Here is a 26,820-nt window from a genome sequence, read left to right on the forward strand (position 1 = left end):
CGGTTGCAGACAGTTGCAGACGGTTGCAGACGGTTATAGACAGTTGCAGACAGTTATAGACTGTTGCAGACAGTTGCAGACACTTATAGACAGTTGCAGACAGTTATAGACAGTTACAGACAGTTATAGACAGTTATAGACAGTTACAGACAGTTGCAGACACTTATAGACAGTTGCAGACAGTTATAGACAGTTATAGACAGTTGCAGACAGTTATAGACAGTTATAGACAGTTGCAGACAGTTGCAGACCGTTACAGACAGTTGCAGACCGTTATAGACACTTATAGACACTTGCAGACAGTTGCAGACAGTTATAGACGGTTATAGACGGTTATAGACAGTTGCATACCGTTATAGACACTTATAGACAGTTGCAGACAGTTATAGACAGTTGCAGAAAGTTGCAGACAATTACAGACAGTTGCAGACAGTCGCAGACATTTATAGACAGTTATAGACAGTTATAGACACTTATAGACAGTTATAGACAGTTGCAGACCGTTACAGACGGTTGCAGATGGTTGCAGACAGTTGCAGACGGTTATAGACAGTTGCAGACAGTTATAGACTGTTGCAGACAGTTGCAGACACTTATAGACAGTTGCAGACAGTTATAGACAGTTACAGACAGTTATAGACAGTTATAGACAGTTACAGACAGTTGCAGACACTTATAGACAGTTGCAGACAGTTATAGACAGTTATAGACAGTTGCAGACAGTTGCAGACAGTTATAGACAGTTGCAGACCGTTACAGACAGTTGCAGACCGTTATAGACACTTATAGACACTTATAGACAGTTGCAGACAGTTGCAGACAGTTATAGACGGTTATAGACGGTTATAGACAGTTATAGACAGTTGCAGACCGTTATAGACACTTATAGACACTTATAGACAGTTGCAGACAGTTATAGACAGTTGAAGAAAGTTGCAGACAATTACAGACAGTTGCAGACAGTCGCAGACATTTATAGACCGTTACAGACAGTTGTAGATGTTAAAACAGCATGTGACTGTGTCCTGTGTGTTCAGGCTGCTGGAGGAGATCCTGCGTTACATCCACAGCGTCGCTCGCTGCGTGGAGGAAAACGCTGACAAGCCCACCGCCAAGTTCTGGAGAGTCCTGCTGAATAAAGCCTACGATGTTCTGGATAAGGTTCGTTAGTTTCACTCAGCTGGAGCAATATGGACAATGTCAAATATCACGTTATTGTGTCTAATTACAGTGATGCTACTTCTTAAGGATAACTGTTGATGCACTTTAACCAACATACCACCCCCCCCCCTTTAAGGTGAACGCCCTGTTGCCCACGGATACCTTCATCACGGTGATGAGAGGGCTGATGGGTAACGAGCTGGCCTCTGTCAGGAGGAAGGCGATGGAGCTGCTCAATAATAAACTGCAGCACAGGACGCAGTGGGACGAGCAACAGGTACATTAATATACATTCATATACATTCATATACATTAATATAAACTCATATACATTAATACACATTAATATACATTAATATAAACTCATATACATTAATATACACTCATGTAGACTAATAGTAATTATACATATAATTACTATTATGTATATTAACACATTATTTTTAAATTTATTGTTGAATGATTCTTTTTTTTTTTTACTAATATCAATAATTTTATTCTATTTTTATTGTTTTCTTTCATATTTGACCGAATTGACGTTAAGTATTAATCATAAATCCTCTTCCTCCCTCACAGGTCACTGTGCTCTTACAGCTGATCGGCGACCTGCTGAGCATCGTGGGTAAAGGTGCGGGTCATGTGACGCCGGCGGAGGCGGAGCTCGCCATCAACCGGCAGACGGCGCTCTACAGCCTGAAGCTGCTCTGCCGCAGTTTCGGCGGCGACCACCAGGAGGCGTTCGTGCCCGTGCTGCAGAGGACGGTGGACATCGTCACGGCAACAGACGAAGAGAAGAACGTGACGGGCAGCGCTCTGCTGTGCGTGGCCGAGGTCGTCGGAGCGCTGCGAGCGCTCGCCGTCCCGCAGCTGCCCAGGCTGATGCCGGCGCTACTGAGCGCGCTCAGTGACCGCAAGGAGCTGCTGACCAATGAGATCTATCTGCTGAGCGCCGTCACCGCCCTGCAGCGCAGCGCCGAGACGCTGCCCAACTTCATCAGCCCGTACCTGCAGGACACCACCGCACAGGTCAGTCATTAACCAATCAGCATCATTCATTCATTAGTGTTTAATCAGTAAAATATGAATTAATCACAACTTTAAATGTCTTGTTGTTTAATTGATTATCAGAGTAACCGATACATTTTCTCTCAGTTAACTAATTGATTCATTTGACTCATTTCATCTTCAGCTTCTTTAATTAAATCATAGACTGTATATAAGAAATGGACGTAACATCCGTTAACTTACTTCCTGGTTGGCCTCATTTCAGAGGACCGGAGCTCCCCGCCTGAATTAATCGTGTTAACACTTCCTGTTCCTGCAGGTGTGTCGGCTGACTCGGCTGGTCGAGGCCTCCTCTTCCTCCTCTTCCTCCTCTTCCTCCTCCGCCTCCGCTCAGCTGACGGTGCGTCTCTCCTCTCTGAGGAACACGCTGGCCACCAAGCTGCCCCCCAGGGTGCTGCTGCCAACCCTGTCCAAGTGCTACAGCGCCATGGTGGTCGACAGGAAGGTTTGTTTATTATCTGAACCAGTTATTATTATTATTATTATTATTATTATTATTATTATTATTATTATTATTATTATTATTATAGTTTATATTCATCATTAGTTTAGTTTTAGTGAGTTTAACAAGTGATGAAGTAGTTTTAGTCTTTCTTTCCTTCCTTCCTACCTTCCTACCTTCCTACCTTCCTTCCTTCCTACCTCCTTCCTTACTCCTTCCTTCCCTCCTTCCTTCCTTCCTTCCTCCCTCCATCCTTACTCCTTTCCTTCCTTCCTACCTCCTTCCTTACTCCTTCCTTCCTTGCTTCCTCCCTCCATCCTTACTCCTTTCCTTCCTTCCTACCTTCCTTCCTTCCTACATCCTTCCTTACTCCTTCCTTCCGTCTTCCCTCCTTTCCTTCCTTCCTTCCTTCTTACTCCTTTCCTTCCCTCTTATTCCTTTCTTTCCTTCCTTCCTCCCTCCCTCCTTACTCCTTTCCTTCCTTCCTTCCTACCTCCTTCCTTACTCCTTCCTTTCCTCCTTCCTTCCTTCTTTCCTCCCTCCATCCTTACTCCTTTCTTTCCTTCCTTACTCCTTTCCTTCCTTCCTTCCTTCCTTCCTTCCTTCCTACCCCCTTCCTTACTCCTTTCCTTCCCTCCTTCATTCCTCCCCCCATCCTTACTCCTTCCTTCCCTCCTTCCTTCCTTCCTCCCTCCATCCGTACTCCTTTCTTTCCTACCTTCCTTCCTTCCTCCCTGCATCCTTACTCCTTCCTTCCCTCCTTCCTTCCTTCTGTCCTCCCTCCATCCATCCTTCCTCCCTTCTTTCCTTCCTTCCTCCTGTCCTTCCTTGACCAGAGGACACCAGGAGGCTTTGGGCGGGTGGGAGGGTTTGTGTTATTGAGATGTTTTAATGTGTGAGTGAGAGGAAGCAGGCAGTGATGTGTGTTCTGGTTCTGGTTCAGGCCCAGCTGGAGGCGCTGATGAGCATCCTGAAGGAACACATCACTCACATGGAGAAAGATCAGCTCAACTTCCACCAATCAGAGCTCACCGCCTTCTTCCTCACAGCGCTGGACTTCAGAGCCGAGCACTGTCAGGTCTGTACACACACACACACACACACACACACACACACAGTAATACGCACACACACACATACACACACACAGTAATACACACACACACACACACAAACACAGTAATACACACACACACACACACACACACACACACACATAGTAATACACACACACACACACACACATAGTAATACACACACACACACACACACACACATAGTAATACACACACACACACACATAGTAATACACACACACACACAGTAATACACACACACACACACACACACACACATAGTAATACACACACACACACATAGTAATACACACACACACACACACACATAGTAATACACACACACACACACACACAGTAATACACACACACACACAGTAATACACACACACACACACAGTAATACACACACACACAGTAATACACACATTCACACACAGTAATACACACACACACACACACACACACAGTAATACACACACACACACACACAGTAATTCACACACACACACACACACACAGTAATACACACACACACACACACACAGTAGTACACACACAGTTATACGCACATACACTATAACACACACGCATCTATATTGTCTTTATTCTGACCTCTGACCCCCCCCCTCCCCCCCCTCAGGGTGACCTGGCGAGCACAGCGCAGGTCGAGGGCTCAGTGATCGACTGTCTGATCGTCATGGTGATGAAACTGTCGGAGGTGACGTTCAGGCCGCTCTTCTTCAAGGTAAGAAGGCCTCAACCCGAAGCTCCGACTATTATTATTATTATTATTATATATTATTAATATTATATATTATTATTATTATTATTATATATTATTAAAATTATTATTATTATATATTATTATTATATATTATTATTATTATATATTATTATTAGTATTATATATTATATATTATTATTATTATTATATATTATTATTAGTATTATATATTATATATTATTATTATTATATATTATTATTATTATTATATATTATTTTATTATTATTATTATTATTCTATATTATTATTCTATATTATTATTATTATTATATATTATTATTATTATATTTTATTATTATTATTATTCTATATTATTATTATTATTATCATTGTCGTTATTATTTTTATTCTATATTATTATTATTATTATTTTTATTCTATATTATTATTATTATTATTATATATTATTATTATTATTATTCTATATTATTATTATTATTATTATTATATATTATTATTGTTATTATTCTATATTATTATTATTATTATTATTATATATTATTATTGTTATTATTATTAGATATTATTATTATTATTATATATTATTATTATTACTTCATCGTGTGGTTTTTTCTCCATCAGCTGTTCGATTGGACTAAATCTGAAACAGGAAGTAAAGATCGTCTGCTGACCTTCTACCGGCTGTCCGACCGCATCGCCGAGCGCCTCAAAGGTCTGTTCGTCCTGTTCGCCGGAAACCTGGTGAAAGGTTTCTGTGAGCTGCTGACCCAGACCAACGCCTCCAAGACCGGTGAGATACATAAGACTGGTTTATTATGTTTTGTATATATGTCCTGTCTGTGGTACTGACTGGTTCTGCTCTGGTCAGACGGGTCGTTGTTTGAAGGCGAGCGCAGCGCTGAGAAGAGCTGCCTGCTGCTGCAGTTCGTCCTCGACTGTCTCCACAAAATCTTCCTGTACGACACGCAGCGCTTCCTCAGCAAGGAGAGAGCCGAGGCTCTGCTGGGACCGCTGGTGGACCAGGTACACACACACACACATACACACACACACACACAGAGACACACACACACACACACACATACATACACACACACACACACACACACATACACACACACACACACACAGAGACACACACACACACCTGTCACATGACCACATGAGCTGAGACAGTTTCAATGATGACTACATAACACTAAATTTGTGAATATTTCTCTTTGTGTGTTTTTGTCCGTGTGTGTGTGTGTGTGTGTGTGTGTGTGTTTTTGTCCATGTGTGTGTGTGTGTGTGTGTGTGTGTGTGTGTGTGTGTTTTTGTCCGTGTGTGTGTGTGTGTGTGTTTTTGTCCGTGTGTGTGTGTGTGTGTGTGTGTGTGTGTGTGTGTGTGTGTGTTCTGTCCATGTGTGTGTGTGTGTGCAGGTGGAGAACACTCTGGGTGGGGAGCAGCTGTACCAGCAGAGGGTGACCCAGCACCTGGTTCCCTGTGTGGGTCAGTTCTCTGTGGCGCTGGCTGACGACTCGCTGTGGAAAACCCTCAACTACCAAATCCTGCTGAAGACCAGACACACCGACTCTAAGGTCAACACACACACACACACACACACACACACACACACACACACACACACACACACTCTGCCTCCACTCTGATTATTGCAGGTTGTTGAGGAATTACTCAGGGCTGAAAAATACTAAACTAACTGTATGATTTCATCTGTATTTTTGTAATATTGTATTAAAAAGACACTAAACTATCTTCAGTCAAAGTTGAGGCTTGTAGTTTATAACTGCTTCCCTGCTCCTCGTCTCTCAGGTGCGTTTCTCCTCCCTGTTGGTGCTGATGGAGCTCGCAGCCAAACTCAAGGAGAACTACATGGTGCTGCTGCCAGAGACCATCCCCTTCCTGGCTGAACTCATGGAGGGTAAGCACACACACACACACACACACACATACACACACATACACACATACACACATACACACATACACACACATACACGCATACACACATACACACATATATATACACATATACACACACACATATACACACACATACACACACATACACACATATATACACACACATATATACACACATACACACATACACACATATATATACACATATACACACACACATATACACACACATACACACACATACACACATATATACACACACATATATACACACACATATATACACATATATATATATACACACACAGGTTAATGACGTGATGTAACCATTTGTGGACTGCTGCTCGGAGGCCAATAGTTTCGGATCTGAGCAGCGCCATCTTGAAAATTTCCGGTGCATGCTGGGAAAAATAAAAACAGGGATTCTACTTATATGGGCATCAGGAGGAGCATGAGGCGTCCTCCTGAACCTGTGAACCAATCAACCTGTCAATCACCACGTAGCCACGCCCTAATGCATACCCTGCTTTATCGTCACATATAAAATCAGGGAGGCCAAAATGTCCCAAATGAACATCATACTGCATTGAAGAAGGCTTTAAACTAGCGATTGAGACCATAAACACATTTTGAAAACGTTTACTGAGGTTAGAAATCAAGTGAGAAGTTGGTGAATTCTCCATTGACTTGTATAGAGACGGAAGTCCTTTTGACACCAAAACAGTCGCCCCCTGGTGGCCTTTTGATAGAATGCAGTTTTAAGTTACTTCCGCGTTGGCATCATTTCAGAGGACCTGAACTCCCCGCCTGGATGTAACCCAGTGTCACTGTGTATTAAGCATTTTTTCATGAAGATCTGATTTTATGCAGGAAAATAAATGAGAACTAAAATGTGGAATAAATATAATCCACCGTTGCAACATAAACAATGTTTTTAACACATTTTAAATCACTTGTCACAAATCATTTAGATTTTTTTGTTATTTTTAGGATTTATTCTGCTCAGTATTGACAAAATACTTTAAAATTTAAATGTAGAAATACTCAAAAACTCAAAAGTCCACTTAAATACACTGTAGGTGATAAAATATGTAATATTTATCATTATTTTGTGGTTACACCATTTGACATTTTCAGGAGCATTCAGTCTTACTTTTGGTAAAAAAAATGGTGCAAATGTCATTTCAAATGATATAAAACCAACAAAAATACTAAATGTACATTTTAACAAACCTGATGCTGCTTTTCACCTTATTAGTTACTGACACACACACATTCCTGTCTTTATTCCTTGTGAGGACCAAGACTTAACCCTCAAATTACCCTGTGAAGTTATGAGGAGCCAAAATGTCCTCACTGTGTAGCAAGAACACACACGCACACACACACGCACACACACACACACACACACACGCACACACACATGCACACACACGCACACACACACACACACACACACACGCACACACACACACACTCATACTCATGCAATAGTCTGTTAACCAATCAAACTGTTGTAACATGAAGCTGATGAGTGTGAGCGACTCTCTGCTGTCTGTGTTTCAGATGAGTGTGAGGAGGTGGAGCAGCAGGTGCAGAAGGTTGTTCAGGAGATGGAGAACATCCTGGGAGAGCCGCTGCAGAGCTACTTCTAACTGCTCTGACATGAAGTTATTCATCAGCCTGATCTCATGTGACATTTGTACTTTTTTTGTTTCTTTGATTTGTATAAGATATAAACATTTGAGCGTCTCTTGAGTGAGTTTGTTGTTTTTGTTGTGAGATAACTGACGAGAGAAAAGAAAGAACTAGAAAAGTCCAGGGAAATGTTGAGTGCCACGGGACTGCTGCCGGAACGAGCACACGATTTATTTCCAGTTTTCAAAAGTCACCCTGATCATATTCTGGTATTAAGTATTAAGTACATCTTACTAGTCAGTATCAAGTGTAATGTACTTTATTCTCAACTTAACATCCCTGAAATATTAAGTAAATGTTAATCATATTTAAGCATAAATAATATTTATTTAAACTAATTAAAGTCCCTGTAAAGTAAGAATAAATATGTGTTCTGAGTTTGACATACCACAGAAAAGTGTGTTGTTAACCACCCTGCCAAATGTGAATGATTAAAAAAATCGCTAAATATGTGAAATTAGGCTTCAAAGTGGTGTAAAAATCAGCCTCTGGTCTCTGCTCCAGAAGGCTGTGGGCTTTCCCGCCGAGTTTGCTGAAGCCCCGCCCCCTACCGAGTGTCACCTGTCATTCAAAGTCACCACCTATACCCTAAACATGGACACTATTGCTGAGAGCTAGCTCAGCCGCTAGCAAAACAGACAGACAGGAATTAGCCAATCACAAAAAAGTAGCTCAGTTTCTGCCCAGCAACAGGTTGCTATGGGCAGCTAAGGCCCTACGGTTGCTACGGCGATTTGAGAATCTGCTTGGAAAAACTTCTCAAAATGCCTCAGAATTTGGCTTCTGAAAAGGTCCCGAACAATTGCAAATTGTGAGAAAAGCGTAACTCCTGTCCAAAAACCGAAAACACCGTGAGAGACACAGAAGCCGGCATGTTCTGACAGTGTTTATTTTATTCAGATATTCCTTAAAATGAGTGAGTAAGCTCAGTGCGAAGACAGAGTGAGATTCTTTTGGGAGAAACAGACGATTACATTAGGGTCAATGGGGAGCAAGACAGGTATCGCTGCCGGTCTCGGCCCCCCCGTTTAAATTTTGTGCAGACCCCGCCTGTCAACATCACATTTTATGAATCCCAACACCTATGTCTACATTTTGACAAAAAATTATTTGTCTCCTTTTCACGGTTTGGCCGTGAGCTCGAGTTAAAAATAAAAATTTAGGTTATTTTTTACTGCTTCTCGCACTCAAGCTAACTGACGCTTCCACTCTAACTTTGAAGAAAAAGTGATTTCCACTCCTCGTTTGACTGCTCATAGTTTGAAAAGTTTACATGTTATGTAAAAACAGTTTGGTGTTTTGGAGAGAGCACAAGTTTTCCTCCGTTTTAAAGTTTGAATCACATTTCTACGTGCAGGTATGAGAGAGCTAGGTGACTCCGAAAAAAGGTGAAATTTTGTGGTTTAAAAAAAAAACTCCCATTCATTTTTAATGGAGAAGTTTCCCGGTATTTTGGGAATAACTTTGGGAAAAATTGGAATTTGAACATTCCAAATAATGGCACCCGTCTCCCGATTCACGGAGCTTAGCACCCGTGGCACTAATAAAGTCAAAATATCTGAAACGCACAAAAGTTGCAATTTTCTGAGAAATGGATTTAAACAAAGCCTCAGGCCGGGTCCTGGGACTCTTTGGGATCCACCAAGAACATCTTGGAAGCATAAGTCAGGGCCTATTAAACCCGGCTGGGTCGCCCGGGTGTCCGATGATAAGACCCAAAACACCCGATGACCCCGGGTCCGTCACTGACGATGTGTCCAGGATCACACAACCTTCTACCTCTTGTTTGGCTCTGTAGCTTAAGATAAGAGAAGAGATAAGATACCTACTAAAAACTAGCAGTGCATAAAAGGGAATCATGATTGACGCAAATAGTTAAGTGTAAAAAAAAAAAAATTTAAATAATTATTTTGGGCTGTTTTGCCTTTTATTTAGTCAGTAACTGGCAGAGAGACAGAAGGGGAAAGATGTGCAGGATGCTGCCTTTAAGTAGCACGCACCTTAATCACTCAGCCACCAGAGGCTCCTGCTTTCATTGTTCATCAGTTATGTTATTTCCAGCTCTGCAGCAGCTGCTGATGTATGCTGCAACTATAACTGCTGCAGTGTTGCATTGCTTTTTACCGTTAGTTTGTTTCCTGGCTGATGACGAAATAAAACAGGAAACAGAAAAACGGGCAAATGGTCATGGATCACCTGCTGATGGTGCAGCTCAGGTAGGACTCTGCTGTAATGATGTGAAAGACTCAAAACCTCTTTGGAAAAAATACTGAATTCAAGTCAAAGTCAAAGTCCTGCATTCAAAACGTCACAGAGGGTAAACTTTATTAGTAAAAAGTAGAAAAGTAGTGAAGTACCCCTCCACCCTTCCCCCCAGTCCGACAGTGACAGTCAGATGCTCTGATGATGTAATGATTCACATTATGGGGACTTGAGTTTTGTCTCCAAAGGAATAAAAAAAAAAAATAAATAACCACACAAACATCTCTGCTGTCTGTCATAATAACTGCTGGGATTTTTGCAGCAGCAGTTGCTGCAACACTGGAAAGCCTGTTACTGTTAGTTAATTTCCTGGATGATGAAATAAAAGAGGAAACAGATCATGTTATCAGCAGAGGAGAGCTATTGAGTCCGTCAGACAGACACAGAGACAGACGGTCTACCTGGTCATGGATCACCTGCTGATGGTGTTGGTGTTGCTGTGCAGCTCAGGTAGGACCCTGCTTTAATGATGGATGTGTGAAAGACTCAAAACCTCTTTGAAAAAATACTGAATTTAAGTCAAAAGTTCACTGAAGGAAAATGTTATCAGTAAAAAGTAGTGAAATATCTTCAGTTCAGTCCTGATAGTTTCACATCGCTTCTTTTCACAGTTTAATAACTGATGTATTAACATGGAAGCTGTAGGAACAGGGTCGAGGTTTCTGGCACAACTTCACCTGCTACCAAGGTGCATGGAGAAAGAAAAAAAAGTCTTAAGAAAGTCAAAGCTCTAGCAACACGTGTCAGCAACATGTTGCAGCTTGAGGACGTCCACAAGCTGCAACGTGTTGGTGTGATAATAAACTTTCCACGTGTTGTGTTTTGAATGCAAAATTTGTAAAGTAAACCGTCAGATATGCTGATGATGTAATAATTTATGTTACGGAAAGTTAAGGCGTGTCCACAAAAGGGAGGAAGACAAGTACGCACACACACACACACACACACACACACATACACACACACACACACACACACAGTCCTTACATAGCACATTATGTGATGTCATGACAAGGTTTCTGGCACAACTTCACCTACTAACAAGGTGCATGGAGAAAGAAAAAAAGTCTTTGTCATTTCACAATATTCTCTCATATCTCTTTACATAACAGAGCAGAGAGAGTGTATTGTTCAGTTTTTACATTTATATATATATATATACCTATCAGCTGTACAGAAATGTTTTTAAAAAGTTGTTGTATATTCTGGGTCATATGAGGCAAAGTCATCACATTTCTGGGTTGTAAGGGTTAAGAAAGTTAAAGCTCCAGCAACACTTGTAGTAAGAAGAAGTTTATTAACAGAGTAATGTGATCTGGCTTGTGGTCTTCATCAGGGTCATAAAGCACATTATAAGCAGTATTAGAGTATTTAGAAAACATTCAAAAAGATAAGAAAAAATAACCAATAATGTTCATCCAGACATGTATCAGCCAATGGGTAACCCACCAAGGTGTGCTGGGTCTATGGTCATGTGACTTCAGGCCAATCATTGTCCCAGACAGGCAGAGAGGGATTGGACAACATGTAAGCCAATATGACATATCAAATAGACACAGTTTAGATTTCAGGCTGTATTTTTATTTACATGGAAGCTGTAATAAGTTGAATTGTGATGACAAATAAACATCCAGTCATACAATTAAAACAAGTTTGTCACACTAAGTTTGTGAGGTTTTCACCTGATGACAGTGCTGTGTTTTAGAAACAGGGTGGAGGTTTCTTTTACTAACACTTCTGAAGTCCACAAGCTGCAACATGTTGGTGTGATAATAAACTTCTTACCACGTGTTGTGTTTTGAATGTAAAATTTGTAAAGTAAACCGTCAGATATGCTGATGATGTAATAATCTTTTTTGCGAAAAGTTAAGGTTTGTCCACAAAAGGGAGGAAGACAAGTACACACACACACACACACACACACACAGTGGTTATTGTGATGTCACCACACAGGAAGTCACTCTGAGCTGCAGTGTTGCATTAACTTATGTGAACATTACATGAAAGCTCATGAAAATGTGCCCATGCGTCAGATCTGGTGAATAATTTGATATTTTTTGGGGTTTGGAAAAAGGAAGTGGGTTTTGGAAGTTTCAAAATGGCTCAATAGCGCCCCCTAGGTAAATTAAGAAAATTCAATCAATCAATCAATCAATCAATCAATCTTTATTTGTATAGCACCAAATCACAACAAAGTCATCTCAAGGCACTTTACACATAGAGCAGGTCTAAACCGAACTCTTCAGGTTTAATTTAAAGAGACCCAACATTCACACATGAGCAGCACTTGGTGACAGTGGAGAGAAAAAACTCCCTTTTAACAGGAAGAAACCTCAGAACCAGACCAGGCGGGGAGCTCCGGTCCTCTGAAATGAGGCCAACGCGGAAGTAACTTAAAACTGCATTCTATCAAAAGGCCACCAGGGGGCGACCGTTTTGGTGTCAAAGGGACTTCCGTCTCTATACAAGTCAATGGAGAATTCACCAACTTCTCACTTGATTTCTAACCTCAGTAAACGTTTTCAAAATGTGTTTATGGTCTCAATCGCTAGTTTAAAGCCTTCTTCAATGCAGTATGATGTTCATTTGGGACATTTTGGCCTCCCTGATTTTATATGTGACGATAAAGCAGGGTATGCATTAGGGCGTGGCTACGTGGTGATTGACAGGTTGATTGGTTCACAGGTTCAGGAGGGCGCCTCATGCTCCTCCTGATGCCCATATAAGTAGAATCCCTGAATGAGTTCAATCTTAATCTGTGTTTTCACTGAGATGAGCTCTGAGCTGCTGGAAAGCCTCACAGTGTTTGTTCAGTTCACAGCTCTGCACCAATATTAATATGAATTGTCTGATTTTCTCTCCAGGACTCCAGGCTGAAGATGATCACCAATCAGGTAAAAACAGAGAATGTATGTCATGTGGTCTGGGAACACCTCTGATCCTCCAGGAGGAGCTGGAGGACGTTACTCACACCTCCATCAGTGGTGGACAGTCAGTCTATTTGGGTTCATGACCAAATACCCTCAAAACTAATAACTCATAAAATGTGCTAATGTTAGCATTGGAAAGTGAAAATCCAGATTTTGGACACTCATTGGTTATGTTAATTTCACATTATTACTACAATATGTATAAAATACAATGCATGGCCTCATGGGATTGTTTGCAGAAGTAGTGTACATGCTATGAACACTACATTTTTGTTGCATTGTGGAACACTTGAGGGATCTACATATTGGATAAATGTACACATAGCCTTAGTGTTGCTTCTGTATTTGGTCTCCTGTGTGTTGTATCCCATAATCCTTTTCTCTCCTTCAGGTTCTCAGTGTGACAGCAAAGCCGAGGCCGACATCGTGCTGTTTGTCGGCACATCTGAGAGCGTCGCCTCTGAAGACTTCAGCAACATTAAGTCCTTTCTAACTCAAGTAGTTAGCATCTTTGACATCGGCCCTGACAAAGTCCAGATCGGTAATATGTTTACTACTACAGCTACTCACACTACTGCTCCTGGTTCTATTACTACAACTAAAGTTTAAAGTACTCAAATCTTTACTACACCCAATGTGAAAATATGCAAATACAGGCACAGGTGCCATATTAAAAATTGACGATTAAATTAAAGACTAGTCAAAGGAAGGGCTGATGTGAAGATAAAAGGACCATATCAGTGCATCATGGGAGTCCCCCGGCAGTCTAAGCCTATAGCAGCATAAACTAGGAGCTGGAACCCTAACTATAAGCTTTATCACAAAGGAACGTTTGAAGCCTACTCTTAAACGTAGAGAGAGTGTCTGCCCCCCCGACCCAATCTGGTAGATGGTTCCATAGGAGAGGAACCTAAGAACTGAAGGCTCTGCCTCCCATTCTACTTTTAGAGATACTAGGAACCACAAGTAGGCCTGCGTTCTGGGAGTGCAGTGTTCTAGTAGGTTCATAAGGTTCTATGAGCTGGGAGTGCAGTGTTCTAGTAGGTTCATAAGGTTCTATGAGCTGGTAGCGCAGTGTTCTAGTAGGTTCATAAGGTTCTATGAGCTGGGAGCACAGTGTTCTAGTAGGTTCATAAGGTTCTATGAGCTGGGAGTGCAGTGTTCTAGTAGGTTCATAAGGTTCTATGAGCTGGTAGCGCAGTGTTCTAGTAGGTTCATAAGGTTCTATGAGCTGGGAGCGCAGTGTTCTAGTAGGTTCATAAGGTTCTATGAGCTAGGAGCGCAGTGTTCTAGTAGGTTCATAAGGTTCTATGAGCTGGTAGCGCAGTGTTCTAGTAGGTTCATAAGGTTCTATGAGCTGGGAGCGCAGTGTTCTAGTAGGTTCATAAGGTTCTATGAGCTGGTAGCGCAGTGTTCTAGGTTCATAAGGTTCTATGAGCTGAGAGCTCAGTGATCTAGTAGGTTCATAAGGTTCATAAGGTTCTATGAGCTGGGAGCAGAGTGTTCTAGTAGGTACATGAGGTTCTATGAGCTCTTTAAGCTCAACCACTTAATATTTTGCTCATTTTAAGCAGTTTTTACTGTAGGTGTACTCACTGCTGACTGTTCAGTACCATGCATACTAGACTGGACACAACCTGACTGGACTCAGCTTTTGATGATACTGATACCAGGTCTTGTACATTCTTGCTGCACTTGACACTTCCTGTACATGCTGAACTGCTGCTCTTATGCTGAATAATACCAAAGAGACGCTCAGTAGTTCAGGACACTTAGTCCAACTGGACTGACTCCTTTAAGTCCTTTGGTCCCAGTACAGACATGAGTGTGTGTGAGATATTCAACATGTATGGATGAGCTTTGGGGAAAATATGATGACAACAAGATATAAACAATGTTGTAGGAGCACGTTTGGTTATTAGCAATACTTAATTATCTGAGATAATTCTGAATTATTGAATTATGAAGTTATTCATATTGATCAATAATACGGAGCACCACCCAGGTTTTTGGACCAATAACCAAACAATAGAGGATGGGTCAGTGTGTCAGTTTTGCACATTTTGTCAGTGGGTGGCAGAGCAGCCGACAGGAAACAGAGAGGGGAATGACCTGCAGCAAAGGTCTCTTGCTGCCATTATGTGGGATGTTTTACACATTCTGTGTGTTTTCTGCAGGTCTGGTTCAGTACAGTGACAACAGATTGATCAAGTGGGAGCTGAACACACACCAGACTAATCAATCCCTGCTGGAGGCCATAACCAACCTGCAGCAGACAGGAGGAGCCACACACACAGGTGATTTAACATCAGTCTGATCCACACCAGCTTTAGACTGTGAGGGACTGAGGCAGAGGCTCTGATTACATCCAAATATATTTACCTTCCGTATTTATTTCTGTCAGCAGTGGAAATTGAAGCTGTTAGTGATCTGTATGTTGCATCAAATTGTAACTTTTAGTATTTTGTGTTTAAAGTATGTTGAACATATTCAGCATTCTGTGGTTTTAGTTCAGCCCCATGACAGATCAAGAAAACTTTGAATCTGCTACCAAATAATATCTTCACAACAGAGACTTTGACTCATACTGATTCCAGGAATAGTAGGATCACTACAAAGATTAGATGAACGATGAAGGTAATTTGGCTGTCATCTAACAGTCTATGAGCCAAGTAAGTACAACATAAGAAATAAAGTTTCTGTACATTTTATCATACAGGAGAGGCTCTGAAAGAAATCCTAGATAAGCTCTTCAAACCCGAACAGGGAATGCGTGCAGACTCTAAAAGAATTGCTGTCCTGATCACTGACGGAGAATCTGAGGATGACGTGGTCTTACCGTCACAGCGCCTCAGAGACACCGGAATTGAGGTCTACGCAATCGGTGATTGACTTTCTCTCTTCAACTCTGAAATAAATAAAGATAGTAAATATAAAAATGTGGTATGCTTTGGCAGTGATATAAACTTCACATGATTTCTATTTAATGGGATTTAAAATGCATCATCATGTTCTGTCAAATACAGTTAAATTCAAGTAGCAACAAGAAACTCATTTTATTGCTGTCAACCAAATTGTTTTCTCATTTAAATTTGTTTAAGCAGTTTTAACACTACTTTTTTTCTCCCAGGCGTTAAGGAAGCAAACAAGGCTCAGCTGAGGGCCATAGCCTCAGATCCTGATGAAATTCACATGTTCAATGTCAGCGATTTCTCGGTCCTCAGGGACATCGTTGGCAACTTCACCATCAACCTCTGTAACAGTGCCACCAACTACAGCGTCGGTAGGCAAAGAGTCTGTTATTAAATGGCGATACATGTTAGTACCACGCTGGTGTCAGGATTAATCTTAAGAAAGCAAGTCTTAAAAGCAGTTAAACATTTGCTTAAAGTTTAGAATCTTACAATTAGATTTGAAGTTATCTCATTGATGGCTTGTATTTTCTTTCAATCTGTGGCAGAAGGAAAATATTCAAATCCTGCAAATTGGAAATGTATTCTCTTATAGACTCTCTTGTTTCTGTTTGAATGAAACTCACTTTATTCTTTTACTGATGACTCTCTTGTTTCTGTTCAGAGCCTGTCAGGTTGGTGGGAGGAGCCAGTCGATGTGCAGGTTCACTGGAGGTGAAACATGGAGAGTGGAGACCAGTGAGTTCCTATATCTTGGCTCTGAAGGAAGGAGATGTAATATGTAGATATTTGGACTGTGGCTCTGCTGTTTCAACAGGAAACAGGAAGTTAGACTCATACAGATCTGTATGGAGGATCAGCTCTGACTGTGTTCAGTCTGGATCTGACCTGAGGGACTGTGCATCATCAAGTTCCTCTTCCTATATCTCGGAGCTCACCTGCTCAGGTAAGTCCATCAGTGACATCATCTCTGACAGTAATATTTTCCTTCCTCTGTCACAGTGATAGTTGGTGGTTTCCATTGGACTGAACTGTAAACTTATCCAGGACGACAGCATCCTAAAGGGTAGAGAAGTTAGCTTGTTCCTGGAGGCTCATTGATTCAAATACAGAGTTTGCTGACATCAACAACAATGTTTACAACAGTGTCACAATATGAACTCAATAATATCTCCATGGAAACAAGCACAACCCAAAACCAGATTTTACCATCCAATAATCTCACTCCTTGTTTTCTTCAAGTACTGATAAAAGAACTGAGCTTAAAAATACCTCAGGTTTTTAACTGTTTAATACTGGTTCCAGTTCAGAAGCAGGTTTCAGGGGGCATCCCTACCTCAGACCAGTGTTAATAATTACAGTTCTCTGTAGTCTGAGCTAAGGTCTGATAGCATGAGCTGCTACTGCTGAAAGCAATAATCTGACAGAGGAAAACAGGAGGAGTCTAATTCAGATTAGCTGTAGCTTCATCCATTATTCTACTGTGAACAGAGTTATGAGGGGCGTGACTACCTAATAACAGAGAGACTCCTCCTTTTAAACAGCTACATCTTATTCATTCATTCATTTATTTAGCTAATTTTGAGGTATTTCTGCCTTAGTCGACAGCTGATGGTGGAGAAGTAGACAGGAAACAAGGGGGAGAGAGAGGGGTATGAAATGTAACAAAGGTCTCCAGTCAGAGTTGAATCAGGGACGTTGTGGTTATGTGGTGCTGTAACCATTCAGCTACCACGGGTGCTCTGATCTTCTTTATTTTCTGATATCATGCATTGCTGTCCACCACAGTGTCATTCTTCATGTTACAGAGGTCTGTCTTTATTACTGGTTTTGTCTGAAACTTTCTGTTGCTGCCTGTCTTGGCCAGGACACTCCTGCAAAAGAGAAGTTTAATCTTAATGAGGTTTTCCTGCTAAAATAAACATTCAGTAGAAAACAGAAACATTCTACCACAAGATGGTGCCTGAATAAGACATTTTAAAATAATACAGATAACAATGTGCATCAGTTGTTACTTTCAAATTCAGAAAAAGCTTTATTGGTATGAATGTTGCAGTTAAATATTCCCAAAACTAATGATGGTCCTCTCTCTCTCCAGACTCTGTCAGGCTGGTGAATGGGACTAGTCTGTGTTCAGGCAGACTGGAGGTGAAGTCTGAGCAGTCGTGGTCCTCAGTGTGTGAAGCTGACTTTGACCAGCAGGATGCAGAGGTGGTCTGTAGGGATCTTGGCTGTGGGGCTCCTTTAGTCCTCCAGGGGGCGCTCTATGGAGAAGTGGAGGCTCCAATGTGGACCAAAGAGTTCCAGTGTGGAGGCAATGAGTCTGCTCTCCTGGACTGTAGAAGATCAGACTCAGCTAGAAGAACCTGCTCACCTGGTAAAGCTGTTGGACTCACCTGCTCAGGTAGAAGAGGAGCTGCAGCTTTGATTTGTCTTCATTTCTGTTCTAATGAAACTCACTTTATTATTTTACTGATGGCTCTCTTGTTTCTGTTCTAATGAAACTCACTTTATTCTTTTACTGATGACTCTCTTGTTTCTGTTCAGAGCCTGTCAGGTTGGTGGGAGGAGCCAGTCGCTGTGCAGGTTCACTGGAGGTGAAACATGGAGAGTGGACACCAGTGAGTTCCTATTACTGGACCCTGAAGGAAGCAGATGTATTATGTAGATATTTGGACTGTGGCTCTACTGTTGCAACAACAAGTAGAAAGTTAGACTCAACCAGATCTGTTAGGAGGATCAATGATGCCTGTGTTCCTTCTGGATCTTATCTGAGGGACTGTGTATTTTCAGATTCCTCTTCCTCCATCGTGGAGATCACCTGCTCAGGTAAGTCCATCAGTGACATCATCTCTGACAGTAATATTTTCCTTCCTCTGTTACAGTGATAGTTGTGGCGAACTGAACCAAAAGCATTTGTAAGGTCAAGGAAAACAACATGTAGGTCGCTCTTCTCACTCTTGGCCATCTGGATTTGGTGCCAGATCATGCTGGTGTGCTCCAGACATCCTGAAAACCCTGGAATTCCAGCTTTTTGAACTTTTTGTGTCCACAAGCTTGTTTTCCCCCAGGTAGCTGGTCAACCTTTGGGCTATGACACTGAAGAAAATCTTGCCTTCAACATTGAGGAAGCTGATAGGCTGGAATTGGTTGATGTTTATGGATCTCTCCTCCTTTGGTATCAATATGCCTCCTGCCAAGCTTTAGGTGTGGTTTGTTTCACCCATGCCGCTTTTATTAGCTTCCAAAGAAAGCGAAGAACATCAGGGGCATTCTTATATAACCTGTATGGGACACCATTGGGGCCTGGAGCTGATGATGCTCTTGCCCATCTTACTGGGTTCTCCACTTCCTTTCTTTTTGGAGGGCTCACATCCATTATATGCTTTGGGTGCTCAATAGGAGGAATGTCAGGTGGAATCACAACCGGTTCATGCCTCTGTGGGTTGGAGTATGTTTTTTCAAGGTGCTCCTCCAGGGCCTGCTTCCTGGTCTTCAAAGTACTTGCCTTCTTCTTGGTAAAAAGAGTTTTCATGAAATTGAAAGGGTTCTTGAAGACGTTTTTTCCGATTCTTTCGTTTTCTTAGTCATCCTTAGCTTATCTGCTAGCTTCAACGATTGTCCAGCAGAAGAAGGTACCCTTCATCTTTTCTATAGTACTGTTTAGGTCTGCATTGATGGTCTCCCACTTTGCTTTTTCTGAAGCTGCAGGCCAATCCGCTTTTATCTTGCTTTGCAGCGACCTCTTCTCCTTTGCAGGTTTTCCTGGCTGGATAGGCTCTACACACTCGTCAGGACCTTCCTCTGTGCTTGAGTGAACTAACTCAGATACAGGGAGGCTGATATCCTGCAAACTATGATTTGACTCCAGTCACTGGACTTGACTCGACTGACTTGAATTACTTCTTAAAAATTAGTGATCAATGCCAGGTCCCTAATCCACCCCCCCCCCCCCCATTGAAACACCTTGTCTTTCCTTGGTGTATTTTCAAGCCCTTTGCAGATGTAATTTTCTTCCAGCTGCGGGGGCAAATCTGGAGCTTCCTGTCAGCTTTTTTGTTGGCTTCTTGTACGGTAATTGCCTTCATCTTAGTCTTATCCATTCCAAGGTAGATAGCCGTGTAGTCCGTCAGTGAGTCATCAGCTCTTACCGATTCTAGGAGTATTTTTCCTTTAGTTGTGCCTGAGCTATGAATGGGTGTCTCCAAATATTGTTTTGGATCCTGCTGGCATGGGTCGCTAACCCATGCCAGCCCCACGTGGGGTCTATTCCCTCCGGTAAGCTGTCTCTTCATGCCGACGCAAGGTATTTCCCTTGTTGTCAGCTTTTCTGTTCTATTCTGACAACAATAATCTGACAGAGGAAAACAGGAGGAGTCTAATTGAGATTAGCTGTAGCTTTATCCATTATTCTACTGTGAACAGAGTTATGAGGGGCGTGACAGAAAGACTCCTCCTTTTACATTTCTACATCTTATTTGTTTCATTTTTTAAATTTTATGTAATGATTTATTTATTTATGTAGATAATTTGTCGGTATTTTTTACCTTAATTGACAGCTGATGGTGGATAAGTAGACAGGAAACAAGGGGGAGAGAGAGGGGTATGAAATGTAACAAAGGTCTCCAGTCAGAGTTGAATCAGGGACGTTGTGGTTATGTGGTGCTGTAACCATTCAGCTACCACGGTGCTCTGATCTTCTTTATTTTCTGATATCATGCATTGCTGTCCACCACAGTGTCATTCTTCATGTTACAGAGGTCTGTCTGTATTACTGGTTTTAATGTTGTTTGTCTGAAACTTTCTGTTGCTGCCTGTCTTGGCCAGGACACTCCTGCAAAAGAGAAGTTTAATCTTAATGAGGTTTTCCTGCTAAAATAAAGATTCAGTAGAAAACAGAAACATTCTACCACAAGATGGTGCCTGAATGAGACATTTTAAAATAATACAGATAACAATGTGCATCAGTTGTTACTTTCAAATTCAGAAAAAGCTTTATTGGTATGAATGTTGCAGTTAAATATTCCCAACACTAATGATGGTCCTCTCTCTCCAGACTCTGCCAGGCTGGTGAATGGGACTAGTCTGTGTTCAGGCAGACTGGAGGTGAAGTCTGAGCAGTCGTGGTCCTCAGTGTGTGAAGCTGACTTTGACCAGCAGGATGCAGAGGTGGTCTGTAGGGAGCTTGACTGTGGGTTTCCTTCAGTCCTCCAGGGGGCGCTCTATGGAGAAGTGGAGGCTCCAATGTGGACCAAAGAGTTCCAGTGTGGAGGCAATGAGTCTGCTCTCCTAGACTGTAGAAGATCAGACTCAGCTAGAAGAACCTGCTCACCTGGTAAAGCTGTTGGACTCACCTGCTCAGGTAGAAGAGGAGCTGCAGCTTTGATTTGTCTTCATTTCTGTTCTAATGAAACTCACTTTATTCTTTTACTGATGACTCTCTTGTTTCTGTTCTAATGAAACTCACTTTATTCTTTTACTGATGACTCTCTTGTTTCTGTTCAGAGCCTGTCAGGTTGGTGGGAGGAACCAGTCGCTGTGCAGGTACACTGGAACTGAAATATGGAGAGTGGAAACCAGTTAGTTCCTCTGACTGGACCCTGGAGGAAGCAGATGTAATATGTACATATTTGGACTGTGGCTCTGCTGTTGCAACAGGAGGCACAAATGAAGACTCACTCAGATTTGTATGGCGCATCAGCTCTGACTGTCTTCGGTCTGGATCTGCACTAAGTACCTGTGTATCATCAGTTCACACTACCTCCTTCATGGAGATCACCTGCTCAGGTAAGTCCATCAGTGACATCATCTCTGACAGTAATATTCTCCTTCCTCTGTCACAGTGATAGTTGGTGGTTTCCATTGGACTGAACTGTAAACTTATCCAGGACGACAGCATCCTAAAGGGTAGAGAAGTTAGCTTGTTCCTGGAGGCTCATTGATTCAAACTGAGACAATCTGCACCTTTAAGGATATTCACACTACAAGAGAAAGCAGCAGTAGTAGCAGTTTAGAGTTACAATATACTGTATGTATATGGTATTTAATCATTTGTATTAACACAGTGTAAACAGAGCAGTTTGCTGCTCTCTGTCAGCTCAGTGTCAGAACCATGATCAGATGTACTGACTTCACACTAGGGATCAGTTTCATTAGGACTTCATCAATACTACTACTCTCATCTATACCTCTTATTGATCTGGTTCTTCATCAATACTCTTCTCAGCTCTTTTTCATTATAATGAAATTATTTCTATATTAAAATTATAATTATTGAAAGTCATGAATCCACAACAGGACTATAATGTATTTATATTTTAGAGTTACAAATACAGAGTTTGCTGACATCAACAACAATGTTTACATCAGTGTCACAATATGAACTCAATAATATCTCCATGGAAACAAGCAGAACCCAAAACCAGATTTTATCATCCAATAATCTCACTCCTTGTTTTCTTCATGATAAAAGAACTGAGCTTAAAAATACCTCAGGTTTTTAACTGTTTAATACTGGTTCCAGTTCAGAAGCAGGTTTCAGGGGGCATCCCTACCTCAGACCAGTGTTAATAATTACAGTTCTCTGTAGTCTGAGCTGAGGTCTGATAGCATGAGCTGCTACTGCTGAAAGCAATAATCTGACAGAGGAAAACAGGAGGAGTCTAATTCAGATTAGCTGTAGCTTCATCCATTATTCTACTGTGAACAGAGTTATGAGGGGTGTGATACCTAATAACAGAGAGACTCCTCCTTTTAAACAGCTACATCTTTATTTATATGTTTTGGGGTATTTCTGCCTTAATTGACAGCTGATGGTGGTGAAGTAGACAGGAAACAAGGGGGAGAGAGATGGGTATGAAATGTAACAAAGGTCTCCAGTCAGAGTTGAATCAGGGACGTTGTGGTTATGTGGTGCTGTAACCATTCAGCTACCACGGTGCTCTGATCTTCTTTATTTTCTGATATCATGCATTGCTGTCCACCACAGTGTCATTCTTCATGTTACAGAGGTCTGTCTTTATTACTGGTTTTTATGTGTTTTGTCTGAAACTTTCTGTTGCTGCCTGTCTTGGCCAGGACACTCCTGCAAAAGAGAAGTTTAATCTTAATGAGGTTTTCCTGCTAAAATAAAGATTCAGTAGAAAACAGAAACATTCTACCACAAGATGGTGCCTGAATAAAACATTTTAAAATAATACAGATAACAATGTGCATCAGTTGTTACTTTCAAATTCAGAAAAAACTTTATTGGTATGAATGTTGCAGTTAAATATTCCCAAAACTAATGACGGTCCTCTCTCTCTCCAGACTCTGTCAGGCTGGTGAATGGGACTAGTCTGTGTTCAGGCAGACTGGAGGTGAAGTCTGAGCAGTCGTGGTCCTCAGTGTGTGAAGCTGACTTTGACCAGCAGGATGCAGAGGTGGTCTGTAGGGAGCTTGGCTGTGGGGCTCCTTCAGTCCTCCAGGGGGCGCTCTATGGAGAAGTGGAGACTCCAATGTGGACCAAAGAGTTCCATTGTGGAGGCAATGAGTCTGCTCTGCTGGACTGTAGAAGATCAGACTCAGCTAGAAGAACCTGCTCACCTGGTAAAGCTGTTGGACTCACCTGCTCAGGTAGAAGAGGAGCTTCAGCTTTGATTTGTCTTCATTTCTGTTCTAATGAAACTCACTTTATTCTTTTACTGATGACTCTCTTGTTTCTGTTCAGATCCTGTCAGGTTGGTGGGAGGAGCCAGTCGCTGTGCAGGTTCACTGGAGGTGAAACACATAGAGTGGAGACCAGTGAGCGAAAAAGGCCAGTATCAGACTTTCCCTGACTGGACCCTGAAGGACGCAGATGTAGTATGTAGATATCTGGACTGTGGCTCTGCTGTTGCAACAGGAAGCAGAACTTTAGACTCAGGCATATTTGTATGGAGGATCATATCTGACTGTCTTCATTCTGGATCTGCACTGTTAGACTGTGTATCAACATCAGATTACTCTTCCTCCATCTTGGAGATCACCTGCTCAGGTAAGTCCATCAGTGACATCATCTCTGACAGTAATATTGTCCTTCCTCTGTCACAGTGATAGTTGGTGGTTTCCATTGGACTGAACTGTAAACTTATCCAGGACGACAGCATCCTAAAGGGTAGAGAAGTTAGCTTGTTCCTGGAGGCTCATTGATTCAAACTGAAACAATCTGCACCTTTAATCAACCTGCTGTGGTTCATTGTCACTCTGCAGTTCTCCTGAACCAGCTCAGTCACATCCACCTTAGAAACAACAGTTACATTGGAAATGAATATAGTTTTTGCTTTCTGTCTCATCAAATCAGAAACTGTTTACTAACAAGTTCAATATATCAACTTAAAAGCTGATGATGTGTCACTTTGTGTTCGCTGCTTGTTTCTGTTGGAAACTATTGTGTATGCAGTGTTGTATGAATGTCTTATTAACATGTTGATCGTCTCAGATGAATCAAACTGCAGCTGTTTTCTGTCTGATCTGAAGGCAGCTGAGGATGTTAATGTGTTTCCTCCTCTGCTCTCTGACTCCTCTGTATTACACATGAATGTAGGAGTTCTCTGTGCTGTGTGATCATCTTTCAGTGATCAACGTTCATTTATCTCAACAAACATATGAGGAGAAAACAACATTCAGCTTCTCACAGAAGAATAAAGATTCATCATCTCTCTGTATTTACAGACCTGCTGCTTCAGCCAATCATCTCTGTGTCTCCTACCATGGACGGGGTCTCCGAGGCCCAGCAGCAGGGGTTTCAGGTTCTCCGGGGCTCCAGCTTCACCATCAGCTGCTCCGTCCAGCCTCAGTACCCAGGAGGCTCCTTCCAGCTCACCTTCACCTCCTCCAACACAACATACAACTACACCCAGCCAGCTGTCAATCACTCTGCTGACTTCCTGTTTCCTGCTGCAGACCCCGCCCACCAAGGACACTACAGCTGTGTTTATGGCGTCTATGTTTTTTCTCATAACTTCTCCTCTGAGAGCCGTCTGCTCTCTCTCACTGTCCCAGGTAAGCTGAAACTATTGTGTATGCAGTGTTGTGTGAATGTCTCATTGACATGTTGAACAAACAAATGAGAAGAAAATAACATTCATCTTTTGTTAATCTAGATATTCCTTCAGCCTTAGAGAGAAGGATTATGCGTCTTAATGATAAATCACATAAAAGCCACTGATTAAATTTCTTTTTCGTTTTAACAATAATTTGAGGGAAATTATGAATACATGCCATGGGTTCATTTTTGTCTATAATGACACCTAAATAAGTGACTCTTAGCAGGGATAATGGAAACTGAATCAGTATCACAATCTTTGGTGAACAATAATTGACACGTTTTTAGATTAAAGCAGAGACCAGAAGCTTTATTAATGGTTGTATGAGACTGACAGTGAAGGCAACGTGAGAGCTGTCCTTTAGAAACAAGGTCGTGTCTTCGGCCAGTTGACTGATAGAAATGGTTCTGCCTGCAATGAAGAAACCCTGCAGATCACTAGACTTTATATGTTCACAGAAAAGCTGGCAGCAAGTAGAAAGAGACTGGAGACTTCTTCAATTTTCACTGTTTAATATTAGTTTTGTGCAGGAGCTCAGTAATATTGATCTTAATCAGCAGCCATCTTGGCCCCTTCCCAGACCTGCTGCTTCAGCCAATCATCTCTCTTGATTTACAGACCTGCAGCTTAAGCCAATCATCTCTGTGTATTCTACCATGGACGGGGTCTCCGCGGCCCAGCAGCAGGGGTTTCAGGTTCTCCGGGGCTCCAGCTTCACCATCAGCTGCTCCGTCCAGCCTCAGTACCCAGGAGGCTCCTTCCAGCTCACCTTCACCTCCTCCAACACATCATACAACTACACCCAGCCAGCTGTCAGTCACTCTGCTGACTTCCTGTTTCCTGCTGCAGACCCCGCCCACCAAGGAAACTACAGCTGTGTTTATGGCGTCTATGTTTTTTCTCATAACTTCTCCTCTGAGAGTCGTCTGCTTTCTCTCACTGTCACAGGTAAGCTGAAGCAGAGTGTGAAGCTCAGTCCAACTGAGACGTCACACTGACTTTGTTTCCATGTTTGATAAAAAGTCATGAGGCAGCAGGAGCGACCCAGCGACCTACAGAGAGCTGAGTCACAATCTGATGAAGGAGCTGTAAACTGTTTCCTTCCCGGCTTCTTTAACATTATTCAACCATAACAACTGTGTTGTAGTGGAAAGTAAAAGTGAAGCCAGATAAGCACTATAATGATAATAAACAGGGCTTTACATGATGAACTCAGAGCTTCACCAGGATCACATCTGATTTAACTGCATGTAAAGATGTTGACTGTTAACAATCAGTTGAATCATTTTAACCAGACAGGAGCTTTAAGGAGAGAATCAGCAGACTTTCATTCATTCTTTCAAAGCAGCTGTGAACACATTAGTGTTTTTTGTTGAACATCATCAGCATACAGAGAGGATCAGATGAACTTATTCTCTAAGAGCTGAATCAACAAGCTGCTTCAGACTTCACTGATTTTAGGAGATTTAACATCAGTAAAGTTCCTGTTTGATGGGAGCTGTTGTCCTCATGATGTCATGTGATCTAATGTGAT

At 41.7% G+C, this 26,820-nt stretch overlaps 2 protein-coding genes across 2 annotated transcripts in view; both read left to right on the plus strand.

Annotated features, from left to right (window-relative positions):
• Positions 1 to 26,820, plus strand: part of LOC134003385 (HEAT repeat-containing protein 1-like) — a 398,094-nt gene that overhangs the window by 22,800 nt on the left and 348,474 nt on the right. Inside the window, 11 exon segments of the mRNA XM_062442569.1 lie at positions 1,038 to 1,161; positions 1,298 to 1,438; positions 1,738 to 2,187; positions 2,486 to 2,671; positions 3,612 to 3,746; positions 4,388 to 4,492; positions 5,115 to 5,283; positions 5,362 to 5,516; positions 5,915 to 6,073; positions 6,309 to 6,417; positions 7,986 to 8,075. Of these exon segments, the coding sequence (XP_062298553.1) occupies positions 1,038 to 1,161; positions 1,298 to 1,438; positions 1,738 to 2,187; positions 2,486 to 2,671; positions 3,612 to 3,746; positions 4,388 to 4,492; positions 5,115 to 5,283; positions 5,362 to 5,516; positions 5,915 to 6,073; positions 6,309 to 6,417; positions 7,986 to 8,074 (1,822 nt within the window). The 3' untranslated portion in view covers position 8,075.
• Positions 10,787 to 26,571, plus strand: LOC134003166 (scavenger receptor cysteine-rich type 1 protein M130-like). The gene is made up of 16 exons (XM_062442293.1): positions 10,787 to 10,829; positions 13,244 to 13,363; positions 13,701 to 13,850; positions 15,487 to 15,606; positions 16,029 to 16,193; positions 16,440 to 16,592; positions 16,886 to 17,167; positions 18,320 to 18,625; positions 18,769 to 19,050; positions 21,278 to 21,583; positions 21,727 to 22,008; positions 22,745 to 22,755; positions 23,538 to 23,835; positions 23,930 to 24,235; positions 24,913 to 24,997; positions 26,074 to 26,571. The coding sequence occupies exons 1-16, from the start codon at positions 10,787 to 10,789 to the stop codon at positions 26,282 to 26,284; spliced, it is 3,120 nt and encodes a 1,039-aa protein (XP_062298277.1). The 3' UTR covers positions 26,285 to 26,571.

Source organism: Scomber scombrus, chromosome 21 (assembly GCF_963691925.1).
Source record: "Scomber scombrus chromosome 21, fScoSco1.1, whole genome shotgun sequence".
Classification (NCBI taxonomy): domain Eukaryota; kingdom Metazoa; phylum Chordata; class Actinopteri; order Scombriformes; family Scombridae; genus Scomber; species Scomber scombrus.

What these genes read in the sequence shown, in the direction of transcription:
- LOC134003166 (XM_062442293.1), top strand. Translation starts at nt 10,787, where the DNA reads ATGGATCACCTGCTGATGGTGTTGGTGTTGCTGTGCAGCTCAG. An exon ending in CCCTGACAAAGTCCAGATCG is followed by an intron (nt 13,851 to 15,486) that starts GTAATATGTTTA and finishes TGTTTTCTGCAG; the next exon opens with GTCTGGTTCAGTACAGTGAC. An exon ending in TGTTGGACTCACCTGCTCAG is followed by an intron (nt 21,584 to 21,726) that starts GTAGAAGAGGAG and finishes GTTTCTGTTCAG; the next exon opens with AGCCTGTCAGGTTGGTGGGA.